At 38.0% G+C, this 20433-nt stretch overlaps 3 protein-coding genes and 2 long non-coding RNA genes across 6 annotated transcripts; 3 read left to right on the top strand and 2 right to left on the bottom strand.

The window, feature by feature from the left end:
• Nucleotides 1-1633: 1633 nt before the first annotated feature.
• LOC132903056 (uncharacterized) lies at nucleotides 1634-4836 on the bottom strand. The gene is made up of 3 exons (XR_009657310.1): nucleotides 4466-4836; nucleotides 3353-3534; nucleotides 1634-2579 (listed from the first exon to the last, which is right to left on the bottom strand). It is a non-coding gene; the product is annotated as an uncharacterized LOC132903056 (long non-coding RNA).
• Nucleotides 4837-4987: 151 nt separating this feature from the next.
• LOC106140257 (charged multivesicular body protein 2a) lies at nucleotides 4988-9357 on the top strand. Of its 2 annotated transcripts, none has more exons than XM_060950346.1 (6): nucleotides 4988-5263; nucleotides 5499-5694; nucleotides 6385-6597; nucleotides 7026-7123; nucleotides 7435-7532; nucleotides 8142-9357. In XM_060950346.1, the coding sequence occupies exons 2-6, from the start codon at nucleotides 5527-5529 to the stop codon at nucleotides 8246-8248; spliced, it is 684 nt and encodes a 227-aa protein (XP_060806329.1). In that variant the 5' UTR covers nucleotides 4988-5263; nucleotides 5499-5526; the 3' UTR covers nucleotides 8249-9357. The 2 variants fall into 2 exon arrangements, with proteins under 2 accessions (XP_060806329.1, XP_013197285.1); XM_013341831.2 differs by having other exon boundaries at nucleotides 4989-5263; nucleotides 5517-5694.
• A 959-nt stretch (nucleotides 9358-10316) lies between these two features.
• LOC132903029 (uncharacterized) lies at nucleotides 10317-11062 on the top strand. Its single transcript, XR_009657304.1, has 2 exons — nucleotides 10317-10795; nucleotides 10948-11062. It is a non-coding gene; the product is annotated as an uncharacterized LOC132903029 (long non-coding RNA).
• Nucleotides 10789-15470, bottom strand: LOC106140258 (lysoplasmalogenase TMEM86A). The gene is made up of 4 exons (XM_013341832.2): nucleotides 15133-15470; nucleotides 14263-14420; nucleotides 12414-12819; nucleotides 10789-12183 (listed from the first exon to the last, which is right to left on the bottom strand). The coding sequence occupies exons 1-4, from the start codon at nucleotides 15151-15153 to the stop codon at nucleotides 12085-12087; spliced, it is 684 nt and encodes a 227-aa protein (XP_013197286.1). The 5' UTR covers nucleotides 15154-15470; the 3' UTR covers nucleotides 10789-12084.
• Nucleotides 15471-15567: 97 nt separating this feature from the next.
• On the top strand, nucleotides 15568-19672 carry LOC106140255 (zinc finger protein 330 homolog). Its single transcript, XM_013341829.2, has 7 exons — nucleotides 15568-16360; nucleotides 16569-16719; nucleotides 17044-17155; nucleotides 17510-17629; nucleotides 17977-18141; nucleotides 18968-19057; nucleotides 19439-19672. Exons 1-7 carry the CDS (start codon nucleotides 16221-16223, stop codon nucleotides 19582-19584), a joined length of 924 nt encoding a protein of 307 aa, XP_013197283.1. The 5' UTR covers nucleotides 15568-16220; the 3' UTR covers nucleotides 19585-19672.
• Nucleotides 19673-20433: the final 761 nt, after the last annotated feature.

Genomic DNA, 20433 nt, shown 5'->3' with positions numbered 1-20433 from the left:
AAACCTTTGTGACATACATGACAGTGACAAGTGCAAGATAAGTAAATGACATAAAAAAAGTGTAGTAACACCTCAGAAGAACAATCCTATGGAAGTGCCCTATGCATGTACTTTTCCTGCATACCTAAATAAACAAACCCGGATACAAACATGGCGGACTAGAGATGTTCATTTAGTCGATAATATTTTATCGATGGATGAGTGAGTTAAGATGTTTATTTCCGAATTAAATTTATTAAAAAAAAAAAATATTTACATCGGGAATCCTTACTATCTTGGCTATAATCTAAGGTCCAACAATATTGTATCTATTACCTATGTCATTCTGATAAAGTGTTTGGAAATCAAATATAATTACATACATAAATAAAATCACGCCTCTTTTCGGGAGGGGTAGGCAGAGACTACCTCTTTCCACTTGCCACGATCTCTGCGTACTTCTTTCGCTTCATCCGCATTCATAACTCTCTTCATGCAAGCTCGGCGGTTTCGGGTACTTTTGACCTGACCCTTTACCAGGACGTCCTTAATTTGATCAAGATACGTTCGTCTAGGTCTTCCCACTCCGACCTTTCCCTCCACACTCTTCTTGTATATCTGCTTAGTCATCCCGCTTTCATTCATCCTCTCCACATGACCGAACCATCTCAACATACCCTTTTCTATTCCTGTAACTACATCTTCTTTCACATCACAACATTTCCTTATCACGATGTTCCTTATCCGGTCACTCAATTTCACACCCATCATACTCCTTAAGCTCTCTTTTCCACTGCATTTATTCTGTTTTCGTGCTTCTTTTGCCATACCCAACTTTCACTCCCATACATTAATGTCGGGACCAACACGCCCCTATACTGGCTGTGGCCAGTCGAGCCTTTTTGGATAGTTTCTGACTGCTCATAAAGGCATGCAAAGCTCCATTCACCATGTTCCCCGCGTTCACTCTCCTTTCAATATCACTATCACACTTGCCATCTGATGTAAACTTTGATCCTAGATATACAAACTCTTTCACTTGCTCAACTTTTTCTCCTCCAATCAAAATATTACATGCTGTCATTTCTTTCTCCATTTCAAAAACCAGTGTTTTAGTTTTACTTACGTTCACTTTCATTCCTTTCTCTTTTAAAGCTTCACGCATACAGTTTACCATCTCCTGTAATTCTTCCGCTAATGACGCCAGTATAACCTGATCGTCGGCATAGAGCAGACATTTGTCTAGTAACTCATTCATCCTTAAACCAATTTCAGGCTCTTTCAAATCTGTCAAACTATCCATAAATAGGTTGAACAGCCACAGAACAGAACAGTTGCGGTGACGCAACACATCCTTGCCTAACGCCTTTCTCAATCTTAAACCACTCAGTGTGCGCTCCGTTTATCCTGACACAAGCACTCGAATCCTCATATAAGGATTTCAGTGCTCGTATTAAAAAACTGCTCACCCCATGTATAGAAAGTGCTGACCAAATTCATTCCTCTTAACTCTGTCATAGGCCTTTTCCAGATCTACGAATGAGCAATAGACTTTATAGAATAGGGGTACGATAACATCCTTACACCAATCTTAGTAAGAAAAAGATAAGTAATTTAACTATTTACTCCATCTAAATGAATATGATATAGATCACCTCTTGACACCATTAAAATAATGAAAAAAAAAACCAAAACACATATTAACAAAAATAAAATAAAATAAAAATAAGGCATAAGGCTCCCCAACGCAAGAGAAATATAAATTTAAATAAAGAAAAAAAAATCACTTTCTTATGCACGAATATTTATATATGCGTTTGTGTCTATATGTACCTATGTATGCCCTTAAATATTTTTTTTTTATATTGTATGTTCCTATATTGTTTATCTTATACACCCAACGCAAGCATCTCGGTTCTATAGATATAATTATATGTGTGTGAACTGAGTTCAAAGATATATGTCACAATTTGTTAAAATTATAATAGAAGCCTTATCTATGATGTGGAGACCTGGTGTCTTGTACGACAGGCAGTTTAAGCCTATTTCAAGCGCCAGTCTTCACAAAATTTACAGTAATTACCTATTTTATTAAAAGTAGTAGTATAAGTGTTAACCCTGTTACTTGCATGCACCAAATGTAAAAATTTTGTGAAAAAATAAATAAAATTATTATTATTTATTTATTACATTCAGGAAATTAATAAAACTATTATTGAGTGGACTATAAATACAAATAACAATGTGTTCCTCAAGTTCGGCACAAGATACCTCAACACTAATACAAACAGACCTAAGGTTTAGTTTAAATCACGTGTTGCGTCCACAGAATCATCATTACAAAAATTTGATGATTCTGTCGATTTTGACAGATTATGTAAAGAATGTAAAGAAATGTAAAGAATCGTTTACCACAATGTAAACCCGTCAGTTCTTTTATGTTGTTTGCTAACAAAGTAGCAATTCTATTTTTATAAAATCTTAAAATATAAACATTATCGTGGAGGATTACTTGAGCATGATGGTTGATCAATGGTGTTTGGTGGTTGATCAGTGGTAGTTGTAATGTCCATTAATGCAGATGGGGATGGATGGTCTGCCTGAAAGAGAAAAAAATTGAAGATTTAACAAATGACATGGTTACAAGTAATAATAGGTAGGTAAAATAGAAACATGGACTCAAATGTTTGGTAAATTGTTAATCTATAAGTATTTTTTTTGTAACTAAAAAGTTTTTATTGTACACCAACAGACACCCACGCTTTTGCCCATGGTACACACATAATAAGTTACTTGGGGATAACGCAGCTTTCTAGCATTAAAATAATTTTTATAATTGGACCCGTAGTTTTAGAGCTTATTCATGTAAAAACAATCACATCTTTTCATTTTATAACATTGTAAAGAAAAATATCATAATAACATTAAGGAACACTCATCACACCACCAGCCTCATCACCAGTGTTTGTGATAATCCAGTGATTGTGGTAGATTAAAATGTGGACATCCTGCAACTCAAAATTTTTTTATGGAGGCCTGCGACTACTTTTTATAAGATATTTTGTGAGTACTAGAACAAAATTTGTTCCGATTAATATAAAAATACATTTCAGTCAAAATTGAAATAAGAAAATTAGTAAGTATCAGAACAAAATTGCAGAAAAAAGGCTTATTATGTTTTCTATGAGTTGACAAAAGTACATGAGACTTCATGTACTTTTGTCACAATCACAACACGTCATGCTAAATAATAATATCAGTCAAAATAGAAATTGTGAAGTATATGGTAATCAGAATAATCGGTCAACAGTTACAGGGTAAAATTTAAATAACTTCATTGGATCCAAAAAAAATAGATTGACACATTATTTACCTTTGCAAATATTGTTGGGATAGCATCATCTCTCCATCTAACTATATTTAAAGTTTTATTGAATGCACTCTCTTCAAAGTGCATTGAGCACACATAGGTAGATGTCTTTTGTTCCCGGCCGGATATTTTCTATGCCAATTATTTGTAGCCATTCCCTTCGCCGAGATTCGTTCCTTGGTAAACTAAAACAAGAAAAAAATACAATATCATAACTTAGCCCCTTATCTATACTAATACTATACATATACATACTATTATAAAGCTGAAGAGTTTGTTTACGCGCTAATCTCAGGAACTACTGGTTCCAATTGAAAAATTATTTTTGTGTTCAATAGACCATTTATCGAGGAAGGCTATAGGCTATAAAACATCACGCTGCAACTATTAGAAGCGAAGAAATAATGGAAAATGTGAAAAAAACGGGGAAAATTACTCATTTTGAGGGCTTCCGCTGCAAAAACGGTTCAAGATACCAAAAATATATGTATGAAAGAATTATTCCTCTTGTAATAATCTAAAAAAATGTCCGCGACAGTATATGTCTATCTTTTAAGATAAACTCACTAGAACCGTTCTTATGGTAACCAAATTTGGTCGAAATTAATGCATTATTTGTTAAGAGTTGTATCAACGTAATAATATTAATCTTTATCCAAATAAATGTATTGTTGCTTATGAGTACTTAATTGTGAACAAAATTGTCTTGGACATCACTTAATTTCAATGAACATCATAGAATATATAACAATTTAAAAATAAAAAATGTTTAGGCTATATAACATCACGCTGCAACTATAAGAAGCAAAGAAATAATGGAAAATGTGAAAAAAAAACGGGGAAAATTATTTGTCCTTGAGGGCTTTCATGATGTCCAAATAACTATTCCACGCGGACGAAGTCGCGGGCACAGCTAGTTTATCGATAAGATTCTATGTTCGATGATGTTCAACACTAGCACACGTGTTTATGTTTTCGATGTGAATGAAATATTGAGAATATTACAATTTTTTAAAGCTCACAACAAAGAAGATTAAAAGTTATAAGGTTTTTAAACACGTTTCATTAAATACACTGTATGATAGACAATAATTTAACCAAATATTAACCACTTACCGGTGAAAGGTTAAATTCGGCCTATTTTTGCTTTGGCATAAGCCACAATATGCTATTGAATACTTCATTTGTTGTTTATTAACGATTAATATAAGCACAACTTGGTAAACAGTAGAAAAACACGGGATTTCCTCGGAAAAACGTAAAATCCTCACGGTGATAACTTCCACGAGTAAGCTAAGCGGGCTACTTAAGATGGCGGTGCTCCAGCACAAACACATCGAAGCCAATGAAGAGGGTGCTGATAAAAGAGTGTAAACGTTTTTTCTCCCGTTAAACCACTGTTGTGAGAAAGAGACAGATATATCAGTTTTTATTTCTGAGTCAAGTTGAACAATTAGGGCACCTCCATAGAATATTATTTCATTGAGTAACACCCTTATTCAGAATTGATGCAAAATTAAAAAATATGCTGAAATAGCATGTAGGTAGTTACGCTTTAGTACAATTTCTTTGACACGCACACAGGAACCGCCGAACTCATAAAGACGTTAATGCGCAAATGTCATCACATCCTGTAAATGTCATTCCGTCAAAATAATTAATTTGTTGTGATTGTGATTTGTGTTTGCGAATATATATTATTGTGAAATGAAAGAATGTAAACAGCAAATAATTTCTAAAATATAAAAAATATCTATATCAAGTAATTAAGCTAACGTTAGAGAGTGCATTATACCTGAAGTTGTATTAAAATATTAATGTTTATAAAGATACTTAGAAAAGCAGCGTGTGTGAATCATCAGGCGTAGCTAAACTGCAAAAAAATCCTTGATTGTTTTTAGCATAAATTCTCAGGTAAGGAATGAACATCCCTATATATTTTGATTATACAAGTGTCCTGAAAACTATATAGATGTTTAAATTTAAAACTTACCAACAGAAGTATGTCAAATGATGACATCATAGTAATAATTCATTATAAATTCTACTTCATTTTCTACTGATTTAGATGTTCTTGCACATCATTCATCAGTTAATTAGTTGCTTTATTCTATTTGATTATATGTACCTTGTACCTTTTGTAAAACAGAAATAATATAATATACAGAGCAACCACAATGGAGTGGCTATTTGGTCACCGGATGACGCCAGACGAGATGCTGCGCAAGAACCAGCGCGCGCTGAACAAGGCCATGCGCGACCTGGACCGCGAGCGCATGAAAATGGAGCAGCAGGAGAAGAAAGTCATCGCAGATATCAAGAAACTCGCCAAGGAAGGCCAGATGGTATGAAACTGCTCTTGTGTTTACTATTTACCTATTTAAAACTCTGATGGGTACTAACAGTGAAACCTTTACAGGATGTTAATTTTTTCAATACTTTTATTGACCCACTACCCAGAATCCACTGAGGCGACATTTCTACACCACTCGTCACAACATCCAATCAAACAACTTCTGTCAATCATCGCGAAGAAATTGACGAGCTCAACCAACGGCAGCAAAGATTCTAAATCGCGATTTCATGGATTGGAGCTATATATACAACCACCGACATAACATCGTCGGAGCCGCAGTTCCCCAGGCATAACACCTAGCCTGGCTGAAGATCTTCCCTTTGGTGGCGGTCGAGCCGAATCATCACTCACACTACACCACTTAAGTCAAATATTCATATTTTCAAAAGATTTGTAGTAATAATGGCAACTGCCTGTGTGACACTAACCTGTATCTTGTTGGCCTGAAGTCTTACTGTTCAGGCAGTAGTTATAAATGCTGTTGATCCCCAGGAAGCTGTTCACTATTAGTTAAATGAGGGAGAAGAGGCATTGCCAATATTGGAAGGGGCCTCTCACTTTCGTTTCCATAAACACACATTTTCTTGACTTGTTACAAAAAATGGCTAATGGAAAATAATTCCTGGCATCAAGTATCTTCAACAGTTACTAGCAAACTCATTTGTCCTTATAATTACAGGATGCAGTGAAAATAATGGCAAAGGACCTGGTGCGCACGCGGCGGTACGTGCGCAAGTTCATGTTGATGAAGGCCAACATCCAGGCCGTCTCCCTGAAGATACAGACGCTTAAGTCACAAAGCACCATGGCACAGGCCATGCGAGGAGTCACCAGGGCCATGGCCACCATGAACCGGCAGCTCAACATGCCGCAGATACAGAAGATCTTGCAGGTTTGTTTAATTTCACTCAATTCCACTTGAATACGGTGACTGATGGAGTGAGAACCCCATACAAGAACATACCTAGATCAAATCAGAAACGTTCCGGCAAAAGGTCAGGTGAAGAGTACCCTAACCCAAAGAGCAGAAAGGCAGGAGATTGTGGCAAGAGAAAAGATGTAGTCTCTGTCTCCCCTTCCGGGAAAGAGGTGTGATTTTTGTATGTTTTTAATTTAAATTACTTTTCAACTCTGTATAAAAAAAGAAAACTTGAAAAAAAGGGCAATGGAGACTATTAAGAGTACTTATCTTTGACATCTCACAACATTTACAGAGAGAAGAAGTGGTGCTATTTTAAAGTTATGGGAACCACACGTCACATAGGGCTACACCACTTTAATTGTAAGATATTTATATGATATTGCCAATGATGTTTTCAGGAGTTTGAGAAACAATCCGAGATCATGGACATGAAGGAGGAGATGATGAACGACTCCATCGACGAGGCAATGGAGGGCGACGCCGATGAGGAGGAGAGGTGAGTGTCACCATTTGTAATAATATACCCTAAACGTCAAAGGCCTCCTTCCAAAGATGTCTATACAATGGAACTCTACTAGATGCGGTCGACGCAAATTAGAACTTTAGAACCTATGTTGTCTGTATTATGTCCCGCCCAAAACATTAGTTGCAAAAAGTCCATTGTTCCTCAAAGTTTAACACCAGTAAGTAGTAAGCAACCAACATGAGGCTGTCAGATCACCTATTGCATGCCCGCAAATGTAGAATCAGTATTCTGTAAATAATAGGTCACAAAAATATCAATAAGTTTGTTGTCATTGTCAACAGCGACGCGGTGGTATCCCAGATCCTGGACGAGCTGGGCCTGCAGCTCAACGACCAGCTGTCCGGCCTGCCGCAGGCTACGGGCTCGCTGTCCATCTCCAGTAAGTATTATCTCAATATTGTCATTATTTTTGTTAAGGACATCCTATCCTTCTCCATTTCAAAAACCCATGTTGTAATGTTAACTTTCATTCCTTATTCAAAGCTGCATACTGTTTACCATCTCCTGTAACTCTTCGGCCGACGACGCCAGTATAATTCACTATACACTGTCTATTAGTTACTACTCACTGTATTTTGCCGGCATTGTTATTTCCTCGCATTGTTCGATTTGGAATTCAAGACAAAACTAACTCGCGGAGTAAATCTTTCAGCTATATACATATATGTGGAATCGGCTGGTTCCAGAGTGTTCTTCTTTTTTCTTATATTCGCATTTTAAAGCCAGTTTTGGAACTGTAAAAAATTTTTCTAAAAAACTGAGGACATTTCGGAGCGAGTGGCGACATCACTTAATACTATCGAATTTTTATGTCCAGTCGTAGTTCTAACACTATTAGCTAGATGGCGTTACTGTCTGCTGTAATTTTTACTGTATTTGCGCGCGAAATAATTTTCTGTCACTAATTAAAAGATGACGCGACTTACTGTTCGGAAATTGAAATATGATTTTTGAGTTGTCGCGTACAGTTATCATTCGTGGTTTCCAGCGAAGGCCGGGCCGGCGGGCGTGCCGGTGGCGGGCGCGTCGGGCGCGGGGCTCAGCGACGCCGACGCCGAGCTGCAGTCGCGCCTCGACAACCTGCGCAGGGAGTAGGCGGCCGCTGCTGTGACATTGTTACGTGGAAACTGCTCTTATGTTTTTGTCGATATGGATTATTTTCTAAAGTTAACCTTTATAATGAACATTTCGAACACGAGGAAAAAGCCATCATCATGTTAATCCATTTAGTAGATGCTGGCTGACGAATTAAATCACCCCAAACTGCTGGGTCTAGAGATTTTAATTCTTTATGAGGTCTAGGGGTGATTAAGAAAGGATTTCTCAGAATTCTCGTGGAAAAGAAAATAAACCACAAGCGGAGCCTCAGGCATACTCTATTTTTAATATAATTGCGACATATATGTGGTAAACACTGTGTCTACTATGCGACACATGTGTGACAATAATATTAAAAAAATGTTTGAAAAGTTACCGTGTTTCAGTATTTAAAATTTCAAAAGGTTTATTGAATTTTCATAGCAAGACTAAATGAAATTAAACCCCACAATGGCGCTGCAAAACGTAAGACAATAACAAACACTGAAAATGTCACAGTAAAGGGAAATGTGAATATGATCTATAGACCTTACAAGAGCTACTATTAACGAAATTGTATAAGTTTGCTAAATTTTATTACTATTGTCCAAAATATTTTCACCAAATATTTATAATTTTATAAAATACAATGTGTTTTGTGATAAAAACATACCTATTGCCTGCAATATGTGCACATTTTAGCGATTCTAATATGATTTGAACAATCTCTAAATAAGAAATTCATTGGTTTACTGCATGTCACCGAGATCTGAAGATAACAGAGGAATGCAAATCTATAAAAAAGAAACTTATTGTAATTTGCTTCGATTACAATGTTTGTTGAGAGTTTTCGGCGATGTAAAAAGTTGCTGTATTTGTACATAACATGTATGTATTTATATAGGGTTGCCTTAGACCGGCGGGGCGGGACCAGTACTCATTACTTTTTCTCATAAGAGAATAGCTTTTCATGTATGTGGTAAAATAGTAAAATTCAGTTAACTGATTAATGACTGATTCAATAGCTCAATAACACGGCGTTATCGCCGCCCTATTGTCCGGAAGCCCCGAATTGTTAATTATAATTAAGTTTATCTAAGAATATTTTAATAAATATTTTTTTTATATTGATGTAGTATTTATTTTCCAAAAGAATACAAGGTAAAGGGAAGGAGCTCGCGGTCAGTTTATGAACACGATCATGAAGTGGTCAGGCAGGTAAGAGTCATTTTTTTCTCACATGGTTTTGCATACATACAAAGTATACTAAACAAAGACTACAATATTACTCTCAGGTTTGGTGATGTCCAATGTTTGTTCCAAACCAATGAGGCACTATTTAGTAAATGTACATCTATAAACATCATTTTTCAAAGCTAACTACGCAGGTTTTCCTCGTGGACGAACTGATATGCACAACTAGTTAAGCCATAATACCTGTAGGTCAAGGGGTGACAGTTAAAAAAAATAGATTTTCCAAATTATTTATTCCCATACAATATACCGCTACAATACAATAGCATGTAAATAACAACAATAAAATATTTCCACCTAACGTCTAGGACCTTCTAACCGTAACATGCAATACGCTAGGTGCCGCTTCTGTGTGGGTGTAGCTCTACTACTGGTGCACGTTACCGCGGCAGGAAACTAGCTCACAGAGAGCTACGAGTGGAACTAGTTGGAAAAACACTATAAAGTTGTGTTACATGCTGCAAAGTAATAGTGACATTATTTCAGCAGGAATTCTACTCAATGGTGTTTTTATACCTATAGCACAAGAACGCAAGAATTGATGTCTCATTCATGTATTCGGTGAAAATTTTGCACCTATAAGTATGTAAAATGTTCTGTAACACTCAAGCCGGAATCCTTATTATAAGGTTATATATATATTTTAAAAAAACATGGTCATATTATTTATCACTCTATGCAGGAAACGTTCCACTCGTATCACACTAAAGTCCTGCCGCTGTGACGTCCACCACCAACGGGATAACATCTAGGGATATGTCTGAAAGTAGTGGGTAACATTACAACTATCGAAGACTACGATTTGGTAGAGATTCGAGATCGCCGCCACGAGGCACGCGACGGTTTCAAGGTCTTCGTCTCGAACAACATCGATATCGCTCACAAAAACAATACCTACTCGGAAGTTAATGTTAACATTTTCATACCAAATGATTCAGGACTGAAATGAGGAATAAAATGTGACAAAGGTATTTTCAAGTTTCACTTACATTTTTATTGGTTTTATTCAGATGACATCGCTGTATTCTGTGGATTTATTATATCCACTTCCTTTTTAATTTAACGTATTAACTTTAATTGTAATTTATGATAAACTTTTCTTTCATTTTTAAATTACATAAATTGAGCTGGCGGCAATATAAACGCATTAGTTTTATTGCTATTATTATTAAAAACAAACCATCGGGTAATAAAGATATGGTGGAGCTGGAAGACTGCATGTCTGTCCTTTCATGTCATTCAAAAGGTAGGTGTTTCGGTAGAGCGGTGTCGTGTCGTACGAGACGCGACCTTGCGCCGGCGCAGACGGAGGTAATACATGATTCTTTATTTTGCAAAATAGTTATTTTACAAATTTTTTTTAACTGTAAGGTCAATTAAAAACATCAAATTCTGCTGTTCAAATCTGCCCTGAAGAAGAGATGCAAATACTTTTATGAGTTATGAATGTGTTCCTTCTCCAGCGCCGGCGAAGTGGAGATCGTCCAATGGACAAGAGAGACATATAAAAATAGATATCTACGCTATTATGGTTGTTCAGTCTAGGCCGCACGACACGCCGTGCTAGAAATCTGGTCGCACCGCTCTATACAACAAAATGTTATTAGAATCATGAATGTATGGAACCTATATTTGTAGCACTAGTGACATTAAAAAAATACTGACTGGTGTAGTATTTTTTTTTTATATCGAATTATCAGCATCTTGTACGTCTTGGTTGATGTCGATTGAAAAACATTGACATATCAAGATCAACATTCTAATTGGAAATTCACCCCTGACCTTACATATCTAAGAGGGTGCAACCATTTCCTTGAGCCAAACTATTTCTCTACACGAGTCTCTATTAGACCTAGGTTTGTCTAAGTTTGTGAGGGCCATACAAACTTAGACAGCAAGTGTTCAAGTAACATTTAATATTCTTAACATTTTACAAATGCTTCCAACATGTGACGATTCTCGCATGCCTGTTTTCAATTCATTGAATACCTACTAGCTAGAGAAGACATAACACAATACATATTTAATAATAATTAACACTTAATATTCTTTTTCAACTTTCAAAGTTGGAGATTGCACATGTAGATTCGCTCGCACTCTTTGGCACGTTTCGTACAATCAAAAGGTTTTTATTTTTCTTTTTAATACATTTTTTTATTACTCGCGCTTCACGCGTCATTATATAGACCAATAAAACAAACCAATTAAACCTAATGAGAAGACACGATAACTGATTTCATATCACAGACCGTCTCGTGTGTTGAACTTCGTGCAACACTGTAAAACTTTACAAACAATATTCAGTTAGCAACGCGCGGCATTGCTACACGATTACATTCGCTTACACTAAAAAGGAAGATTACAAAGTGTGAAAGGTAAACTCTAGGAACATACTAACATACAAATACTCCGGAAACCGCTATCAAACAACGCATGGGAAGTTCTGTAAATGCACTTACTTTACTGACTGCTCAATAGAGGCAGCACTGTCGATATTGTTTTGATATAATTTGATCGATACATTAGTGTAGGCACGGATATGAGATGAGGAGTTCCGGAGAAGTACACCGTTTGTCGTCCATTACTGGTGGGGTGAGTGTTCAATGACACCTATCTGCGGAGACATGCGCGTGCGCAGGCTCGAGCGCACTGAGAGCGATGCCGAGCTGACCGAGGTAGTACGTCGACATCACCAGCACCTGGCATTATCAAATACTTAGTTGACTGTTTATAAGAGCCATTTCAGGCATCATTTAATAATAAATAGGCACAAAGGCTGAAGATGGAACACACGAAGCATGGATAATGCATCTTTTACTAGCTGAATATTAAATATGCACTTTAAAGTCAGTGGTTGAGAATGCAAATTAACCAAGAGCTTAGGTGAATTAAGATTCTTCGACTACGTACAATAAAGAACACTTCTCACCTGCTTATGCGGCACAGGGCCTCCGAACAGGCTGTACCCGAGCAGCGCGTCCGACACCAGGAACAGCAGCGCGCCCGCGCCCGCCGCCGCCGCGCACGCGCCGCGCCCCGCGCCCGCCCGCGCGCCGCCCCGCCACGCCATCGTCGCCAACAACAGCCCGTACAAGGGCACCAAAACTGCCAAAGCTCCAGGCGGTTTGATCAACGTCTGGAAGGCGAAAGTGGCGGCGTACAAAACGGCGGCGTATACAAGTGAATCGCTTCGGAGCCCGAAGGCGGCGATGTAGAGCACGTGCGCGGCCGCGAACGCCGCCATGCCGGCCACGAAGTGCTGCGGCCACACCAGCAGCGCGTCGCCCAGCGCGGACAGCGCCAGCCCGCCGCACACGAGGCGCCCGTACCGCGTGCTGCAACAGACACGGCCGCTACAGCACCATAGCATTGACGTGGGCCATGGGGAAGCGGTTACATATAGTCTGCAGTCTGCAGGCTTCCACAAGACGTGGCCGTATCAGTCGTAGGCGGCCCTCCTGCATTTTTACCCCCTACGGATAAAGAGGGGGTATTAAGTTTGACGTGTCTGTCTATAGCATAATAGCTCACGAACAGATAAAACTATTCCAATATAGTTTGTTTTTTTTTTAATTAAAGATGATTTAAGTAAGAGTGTTTCTAGACATGTTTGATTGATCCCCTAAGGTAACTTAAGATTGAGTTTATTATATATTTTTTTTTAATTTTTAAAGGGATTTTAATTAGTTTCGTGGTTTTTTTACTGTTTAATTTAGTTTTTATCTGCTACGTCACAGAAATGAAGGCTGCCGTGTCTAACCGGTTAGGCTGAAAGGGCTGGTCCACAAATCCATCACATGGGGTCACAGATGACGACCTACACCTCACGCCACTTCACCCTAGCTATTATATATGCGGGCCTTGCCGGCGCGATCGATGCACGGTTCGGACCCGTGAAGTAGGTGCATAGGAATATCCATACTAATCAAACTAAAAGGTACATATAGTGATTTTCTTTTTCGTTAAAGTGAAAAAAAAAAACTTAATTTTATTCAAATGTAAATAGTAGTTTTTTACAGGTGTAACTAAATATTCTAAATTTAACAAAGCTCTATGACCATCAAATAGGCTTGTCATCACCTAGTCGTAGCAGTCGAAATTTAATAAATCATTATATATCAGATACCCACTATACCTACATAATAAGATGATTGAAGTTGCGTGATAGCAGCAATTGCCAGTAATTACGGCAATCAGTGTGGGGTCCAGCCATATCATCACAGATCAACTGACGTATTTTTATAACAATCAACAACAAAAATAACCAGTTGCTACAGATAGAATTTAGATTAACGGCCGCCTTGCGTACTTATGCCCGGTTTCACGAACAATTCCCAAGTTTTAACTGTCATTTTGACCACTACTTAAGTGTCACCTTACATTCAGATCGCCTTTAAAATTCGCCCTAAAACTCGATTTTGAACATGATTTGTCATTTTTAAAAATAAAGCTCTTTACAAGACGGCACTTCTTGGGAGTCCCCTAACGAGAAACACCTAGTGTGCTGAAAATTTAGTTAGATAATTATTGTGCTGTTTTTTGTATGTTTTACTTTTATGGTGCATTAAAGAGTTTTATCTATCTAGATAAGTATCTGATTTAAGGAGGCCTCTAGCTTAGGTAATACTTAGTGAGGGGTGAGTAAGGCACTTGTTGGTTAAAAACCGGTCTATTAAGACTTTCATGTTAATCATAATATGTATCCAGGGACTAGCTAAAAACGTGGTGGAGTGATACGCACTTGAACAACAAGAGTGAGTGAAGATGTGCAGACGTACCGAGAGTGCTGCAGCGCGACGAGCAGCAGCAGACACAGCACGGGCGCGCACTTGGCCGCGACGGCGGTGGCGGAGGGCGCGCCGCCGCCCGCCGCGAAGTACACGCACACGCACTTGAAGAACGGCACCAGGCGACCCCCCACGCCTACGCGCTTCATCTGGAACATAATAAGGGTTATGACTGCTTGTGGCTGGCTCTTGGAAGTGGAGTAAAGCAGTGATCCCTAAAGTCTACTCTGACATACATACATATAGTCACATCTAAATCGCTTGCAGGGTAGACAGAGCCAACAGTCTTGATAAGACTGGTAGAATTAAGATTCAAATAGTGGTAGGTTGCTAGCCTCTCACTTTAAAGTAGAATTCAAAGTTTTATTTGTCCCAACTTTTCAATCTTATTATTGATAATATTTGAATGAAGTATGCAGAGATTGTGGCAAGTGGAAATTTGTAGTCTCTGCCTATCTCTCCAGGAAAGGGGCGTGATTTTATGTGAATGAAATATATGAGAGAAAAAGTAAGGAATATAATTTTTCTATCACAGTATTTATCACAATTACTAATGTGAAACATCAAAACTAATAATTGATTATTATAAATAAGAGCAAATGAACAGAACATTCATAATTTACATTCTAAAATCTATGTAATGATTAGATTATCGTCCAATTTACGTCTTTATACACTAATTATGTTTGCTGCAGCACAGAACTTAAGTTAGAAAATAAGTGTCTATAAATAGTAGGCTATTTCTACTACACATCCTCTCAATAAGCAGGTGCCGCAAGGACACTCGTAAGGAGGTAAATACGTCAATTTAGCACATATATTAAATAAGAACATAAAAAGATACGAACATGAACAACTTACCAGATCAGTTGGAGATACCATATTAATGTTTTCAGAGGCCGGCTGAATTCCGAGGCTCTCTGTTGACTGTCTGGAACTAACTGCGCATTTTGCTCAGGTACTCGACTGCGCGTCGTGGGTAAACAGCTGGCTGTGGGTAACAAACAAAACAACATTCCCCGCCCCCCGAGGCACCGCTACGCTTACACAAAAGAAACATTTGTTTTGCGTTTTATCTTGATTTTATTGTCCGATAAAGTTGTAGGTAAATGTTATCTTTTGCAAATAACACTGTTGTCCTTTCGGTCGACATTGATAATTTTCATTTCTTTTTCATTAAGTACCAAAACAACAACAAAGAGTTATCAACGAAAAATTACTAATCTCAATCTGTCATCTGTCTTTGTCATTTTGACATTGTGTGACCGTAGATACCGTAGGCAAAAGGCTACCTCCTCCGTTCATCGTGTCTCTTCAAATTCAAAATTTTTATTCATTATTTTAGCATACTTCATATCACTAAATAATTGTCAAAACGTTTGGTTTCACGACATTGGTTGACGGCAAATAAATTACTTAAAACTAAGTTTACTGCCGCTTCCAAGGCGTCAGTGAGTCCGAAATCAGAAACTCCGAGGTTCAAACTATGATCTTATTACCAGAATCACCAAACGTCTTGAATAACATATATTTATGTACGCACCTTGGTGCGCACCCAGCCCCATTACCCATCGTCCTACTTTAAATTTTAGAAGGCCAAAGTCGAAAAATAAAAATAAGAAAGTCACATTGATTGATTGATTTAACTTGACGTTGACATCACAGATATTATAAGTTGACATCGGGTGGATTGTAAATTCATATCTGTGAATTTTAAGGTTATGTTGGTCGGTGCTATAATCAGTTTCCTTTATTCTTTTTTATTCGTATTTATTCCCATCATTTCCCGTTACATAGAAAAAGATTAAAATTACGAGACCTATTTCAACTACCTATTTTTATCTTTATCGTTCAAAGTTTAGTTGAAACGATAAAAACTAGTAGGTAAAATACGTCAGCAACTGACCGCAGATTTCAAAATTTTCCTTAAATAGAAGGACGAATAAAGCATGCCAAAGAAAAAGACTGGTCAAAGGAAGAAGGCTGAAAAGCAGAGGCAGCGGCAGAAAGAAATTCGCAATGCTCGCGAGAACGTTGACCTGGCGCAGCATCCCTGCAACGTTCCCATGGAATGCGATAAATGTCAGAAGTTAGTGTCTTATTGTGACCCAATAAAACTTAACAGTATTTGATTTATTAATTTACTTACGTGCATAATGCCTGAATATATGTAGTGATTCTAAAACTGGATACAAAATTGTATGATAGCAAAATGTATAAATTTACACTGTTTTATTTTTCAACTATCTTAAGTAAAATAGTATACAGAACATTAACAGTAGTATAAATTTTGACAGAAAGCAGAAAAACCGAGCATTCTGCTACTTCTGCCAGGCCCTGCAGAGACTGCCCACATGTGCGCACTGTGGCAAGGTGAAATGCATGAGCAAGACCGGGGACTGCGTGGTCCGCCACGCCGGGGTCTTCACCACTGGACTAGGCATGGTGGTAAGTAGTTCAACAAGATTTTGTTGTAGTAATCAGAAACTTGGTTTTGAATGTGCCTCTAATATACAATTTACTATAATGAGTATATTTCGATTCCCTATACTTAAGTTCAATGTTATTTATGTCTGATTATGAGATCAAAAAGATCACCATTATATACACCATATTTAAGTTTTTCCAGTTTACCAATTTATCAAAAACTCTCAGATTAGTTTGATGTTAGGAAGGTAGTTGCAAATGAAAACTTCCACCAGCCCTGTTCTTGATCCCAAATGATTTCACATAATTATATTGATGTCTTTTTACCATAATTATTTATTTCAGGGTGCAATCTGTGACTTCTGCGAGGCATGGGTGTGCCATGGTCGCAAGTGTCTCACCAGCCATGCGTGCACATGCCCGCTACAGGACGCCCTCTGTCTGGAGTGTGAGCGAGGTATACACAACAAGGACTTTATTATTTAATCACGATTAAAAAACTTTTTCAATAAACTGAGTGATAACAGCTTACAATAGAAACAACAAGGTTATAGGAATAAATATTTGATGTGTATGTTTAAGAGCAAACATTCCGTTTTCAAGAGCATAGAGGAATTTTAGTTATACATAGATATTTAGTTTTGAGTTGCACATAATAATTATTACATTGTTACATTGCACATAATTTAAATAACACAGCAAATTATGACTATTACTGACAAAATTTTTGAATAGAGATAGTGTAAGATAGATTTTATTCTGGTTCGAATTTAAGTATGTAATAAAAAAATAAAAACTTTTCACATTGTAGGTGTGTGGGAGCACGGAGGGCGCGTGTTCCGGTGCTGTTTCTGCAACGGGTTCCTGTGCGAGGATGACCAGTTCGAGCACCAGGCCTCCTGCCAAGTGCTCGAGTCTGAGAACTACAAGTGTAAGAACATACATACATACATATGGTCACGTCTATATTCCTTGCGGGGTAGACAGAGCCAACAGTCTTGAAAAGACTAAATGGCCACGTTCAGCTTAATGATAGAATTGAGATTCAAATAGTAACAGGTTGCTAGCTCATTGCCTAAAAAAGAATCCCAAGTTTGTTAGCCTATCCCTTAGTCACCTTTTACGACATTCATGGGAAAGAGATGGAGTGGTCCTATCTTTTTTGTATTGGTGCTGGGAACCACACGGTGAAAGTAGCCTATTGGAGCTCAAGAGCGCATCTACACTAAATTTTTTTATTGAGTAACCTTGTGTATTGACATTTACTTTGCAATCCAGGTCAATCCTGCAACCGGCTGGGGCAGTACTCGTGCCTGCGCTGCAAGACGTGCTTCTGCTCGGAGCACGTGCGGCGGCGCGGCGCCGGCCGGCCCGCGCGCGGCGCGCCGCCCTGCCCGCGCTGCCAGTACCCCACGCAGCTCACCGCCGACCTCAGCATGTCCAGTCAGTTTACATTTTATTGCAATTATATTTATGTACCAGCTGTGCCCGCGACTTCGTCCACGTGGAATTGTTATATTGGGCATCATTGAAGCCCTCGAGGATGAATAATTTTCCCCATTTTTTTTTTCACATTTTCCATTATTTCTTCGCTCCTTATAGTTGCAGCGTGATATTATATAGCCTAAAGCCTTCCTCGATAAATGGTCTATTCAACACAAAAAGAATGTTTCAATTCGAACCAGTAGTTCCTGAGATTAGCGAGTTCAAACAAACGAACAAACTCTTCAGCTTTATAATATTAGTATAGATTTTGATATAACGAGTTTGCATAATGTTACAGCACCCGGTGTATAAGTTGGCCCTACAATAGGACACTTCCAGGATGCGCAGTAGCATATAAAATATCTTCTGTTTTAAAAATATTCTGCACAGAGTAAATAGAGTGGAATTTTGCTTCAACGTACTTACGTTATCAACGCTGGGCTTTATTTAGCAAAATTAAGTTTTTGCATCCTACTTATTTTGGCATAATTGGAGTTTAGAATAATTTATTTGTTTACATATATTATAATCACGTTTCCATCTTCTACGAGTTTTACAAAGCTAATAGTCTTGAAAATACAGGTTGCTAGCCCATCGCCTCATAGAAGAATCCAAAGTTTGGAAAAACTTACCGTGATTGACTGCAACAAGAAGCTTATGTTCCTTTTAGTTCAATGTTGCCAACAAAAATAATTCCTACTGAAGTAGTTTTTTATCTACAATATATATAGAGAAAAATCAAAAAATGATAAGAGTAAATATTTATTTGACTTAACCTTCTCAGCGCGCTCTCACCGCTACGGGCGCCAGGGCGCGTCGCAGCCGCTGGACGACGACGACGACTACGGCAGCTACGGGGACTACACGCAGGGAGGTAAAACAAACATATTGTTTATTAAACTCTTTGTTACATTAGAAATTGTAGTTATAGTATAGACCAATAGTAAGGGAATAGGCCATTCATCTTATGCAGCTTTAAGGTAAGGTTTTCCTGTAATGATTGCGGAGGTCAGACGGGAGTCACTTCGTAAAAAACCTGACTTACCCAATCCAGGATCATATTCAAGACAGACACGTGGAGTAGTGAGGTTTTAACTGGGATTACGCTAGGAGGAGGAAGTTATAGCTCAGATAAATTAATTCTCAACTTATGTACAGTCACGGAAAGAGAAGCATCTCGCAAACAATATAATCCTTCTATGCTAGCTGGCCTGGCCAGCATTAAAATTTCTTATTTTTATGAAATGTGTTTCAGCCTCATATGGAGGAGAGGAGGGCGGAGGAGAGGATGACTCGTCCTCGTACAGCGAGTCCGATGATGACTCGGACGAAGAGGATGACTCGGACTCTGACTCAGAGCCCGGGGAGTCGAGCTCTGTGCCCGCGACTAAGGGCTCATGAACCGATATCAAGATACCGCGCTAGGATTCATGTTAACTGTGCATCTTTATATCTATATGTTATAACAAATGAATATATCTATTAGCTATCAACCTGTTTTCATTTTACTATACATACCCTTTTTTGATCTATGATATAAACAAAACGCAATATAACAACATATAAAAATATGGTCGAATGTGGTTTATGTCGACATGAAGCATAAATAGCTGGGATAGCCCCAGCTAGCTAACCTATGTAATGAAACATAGGTTTATTGATGATAAAGCATACGACTTTTTACGTTTATTTCTATTAGGCTGAAGCTAAACGCCCATAGATCGCCATTGTACGCTTTAGACGTATTGCAATAAATGTATAAAATTTCACGCACTTCTGTGACTCAATACAAAGAATACTATTGTACAATCTGTTTGATGCGATGCGTACGATATGTTTGTGAATGCTTAGCTTTATTACACAGAACAGACAGATGACTTGTCAACATTCGTGAATAACGCAAGTTGGCCTGACGCATTTAACAAATACGTTAACTTTTTTATCCCAGTTCTTCATTCTAAATATCAATATCTATTTGAGGGCGTAAAAGCATGGGCGTAGAGTACTTTTTTGTAATTTGTAGTATGTATAGCTCCAGAGAGCGTACGTGGTCGAATCGATAGGGTGCCCGGTTAAAATGCGTACCTAATACGCAGAACAGCACAGGTTCGAATCCCACCTCGTATATGTACCAATGATAATTTTCGAAGTTATGTACATTAATTTCAATTCTAACCGATGCTCTTACGGTGAACGGTAACATCGTGAGGAAACTTGCACATTCAGGCAACTGGATGGGTAACCATGATC

This window comes from Amyelois transitella, chromosome 21 (assembly GCF_032362555.1).
Source record: "Amyelois transitella isolate CPQ chromosome 21, ilAmyTran1.1, whole genome shotgun sequence".
Lineage (NCBI taxonomy): Eukaryota > Metazoa > Arthropoda > Insecta > Lepidoptera > Pyralidae > Amyelois > Amyelois transitella.
Note: the sequence above shows the minus strand (reverse complement) of the source record. Positions and strands in the feature narration are given on the sequence as shown.

Bases quoted from the DNA above. Each gene is read 5' to 3' on its own strand.
- LOC106140257 (XM_060950346.1), top strand. From the start codon at position 5,527: ATGGAGTGGCTATTTGGTCACCGGATGACGCCAGACGAGATGCTGCGC. The intron at 5,695-6,384 runs GTATGAAACTGC...TTATAATTACAG, and splicing joins TCGCCAAGGAAGGCCAGATG to GATGCAGTGAAAATAATGGC. The intron at 7,533-8,141 runs GTAAGTATTATC...CGTGGTTTCCAG, and splicing joins GGGCTCGCTGTCCATCTCCA to CGAAGGCCGGGCCGGCGGGC.
- LOC106140258 (XM_013341832.2), bottom strand. From the start codon at position 15,153: ATGGTATCTCCAACTGATCTG. The intron at 14,421-15,132 runs GTAAGTTGTTCA...ATTATGTTCCAG, and splicing joins TGGTATCTCCAACTGATCTG to ATGAAGCGCGTAGGCGTGGG. The intron at 12,184-12,413 runs GTGAGAAGTGTT...TGATAATGCCAG, and splicing joins GCCCTGTGCCGCATAAGCAG to GTGCTGGTGATGTCGACGTA.
- LOC106140255 (XM_013341829.2), top strand. From the start codon at position 16,221: ATGCCAAAGAAAAAGACTGGTCAAAGGAAGAAGGCTGAAAAGCAGAGG. The intron at 16,361-16,568 runs GTTAGTGTCTTA...AAATTTTGACAG, and splicing joins GAATGCGATAAATGTCAGAA to AAAGCAGAAAAACCGAGCAT. The intron at 18,142-18,967 runs GTCAGTTTACAT...TAACCTTCTCAG, and splicing joins CGCCGACCTCAGCATGTCCA to CGCGCTCTCACCGCTACGGG.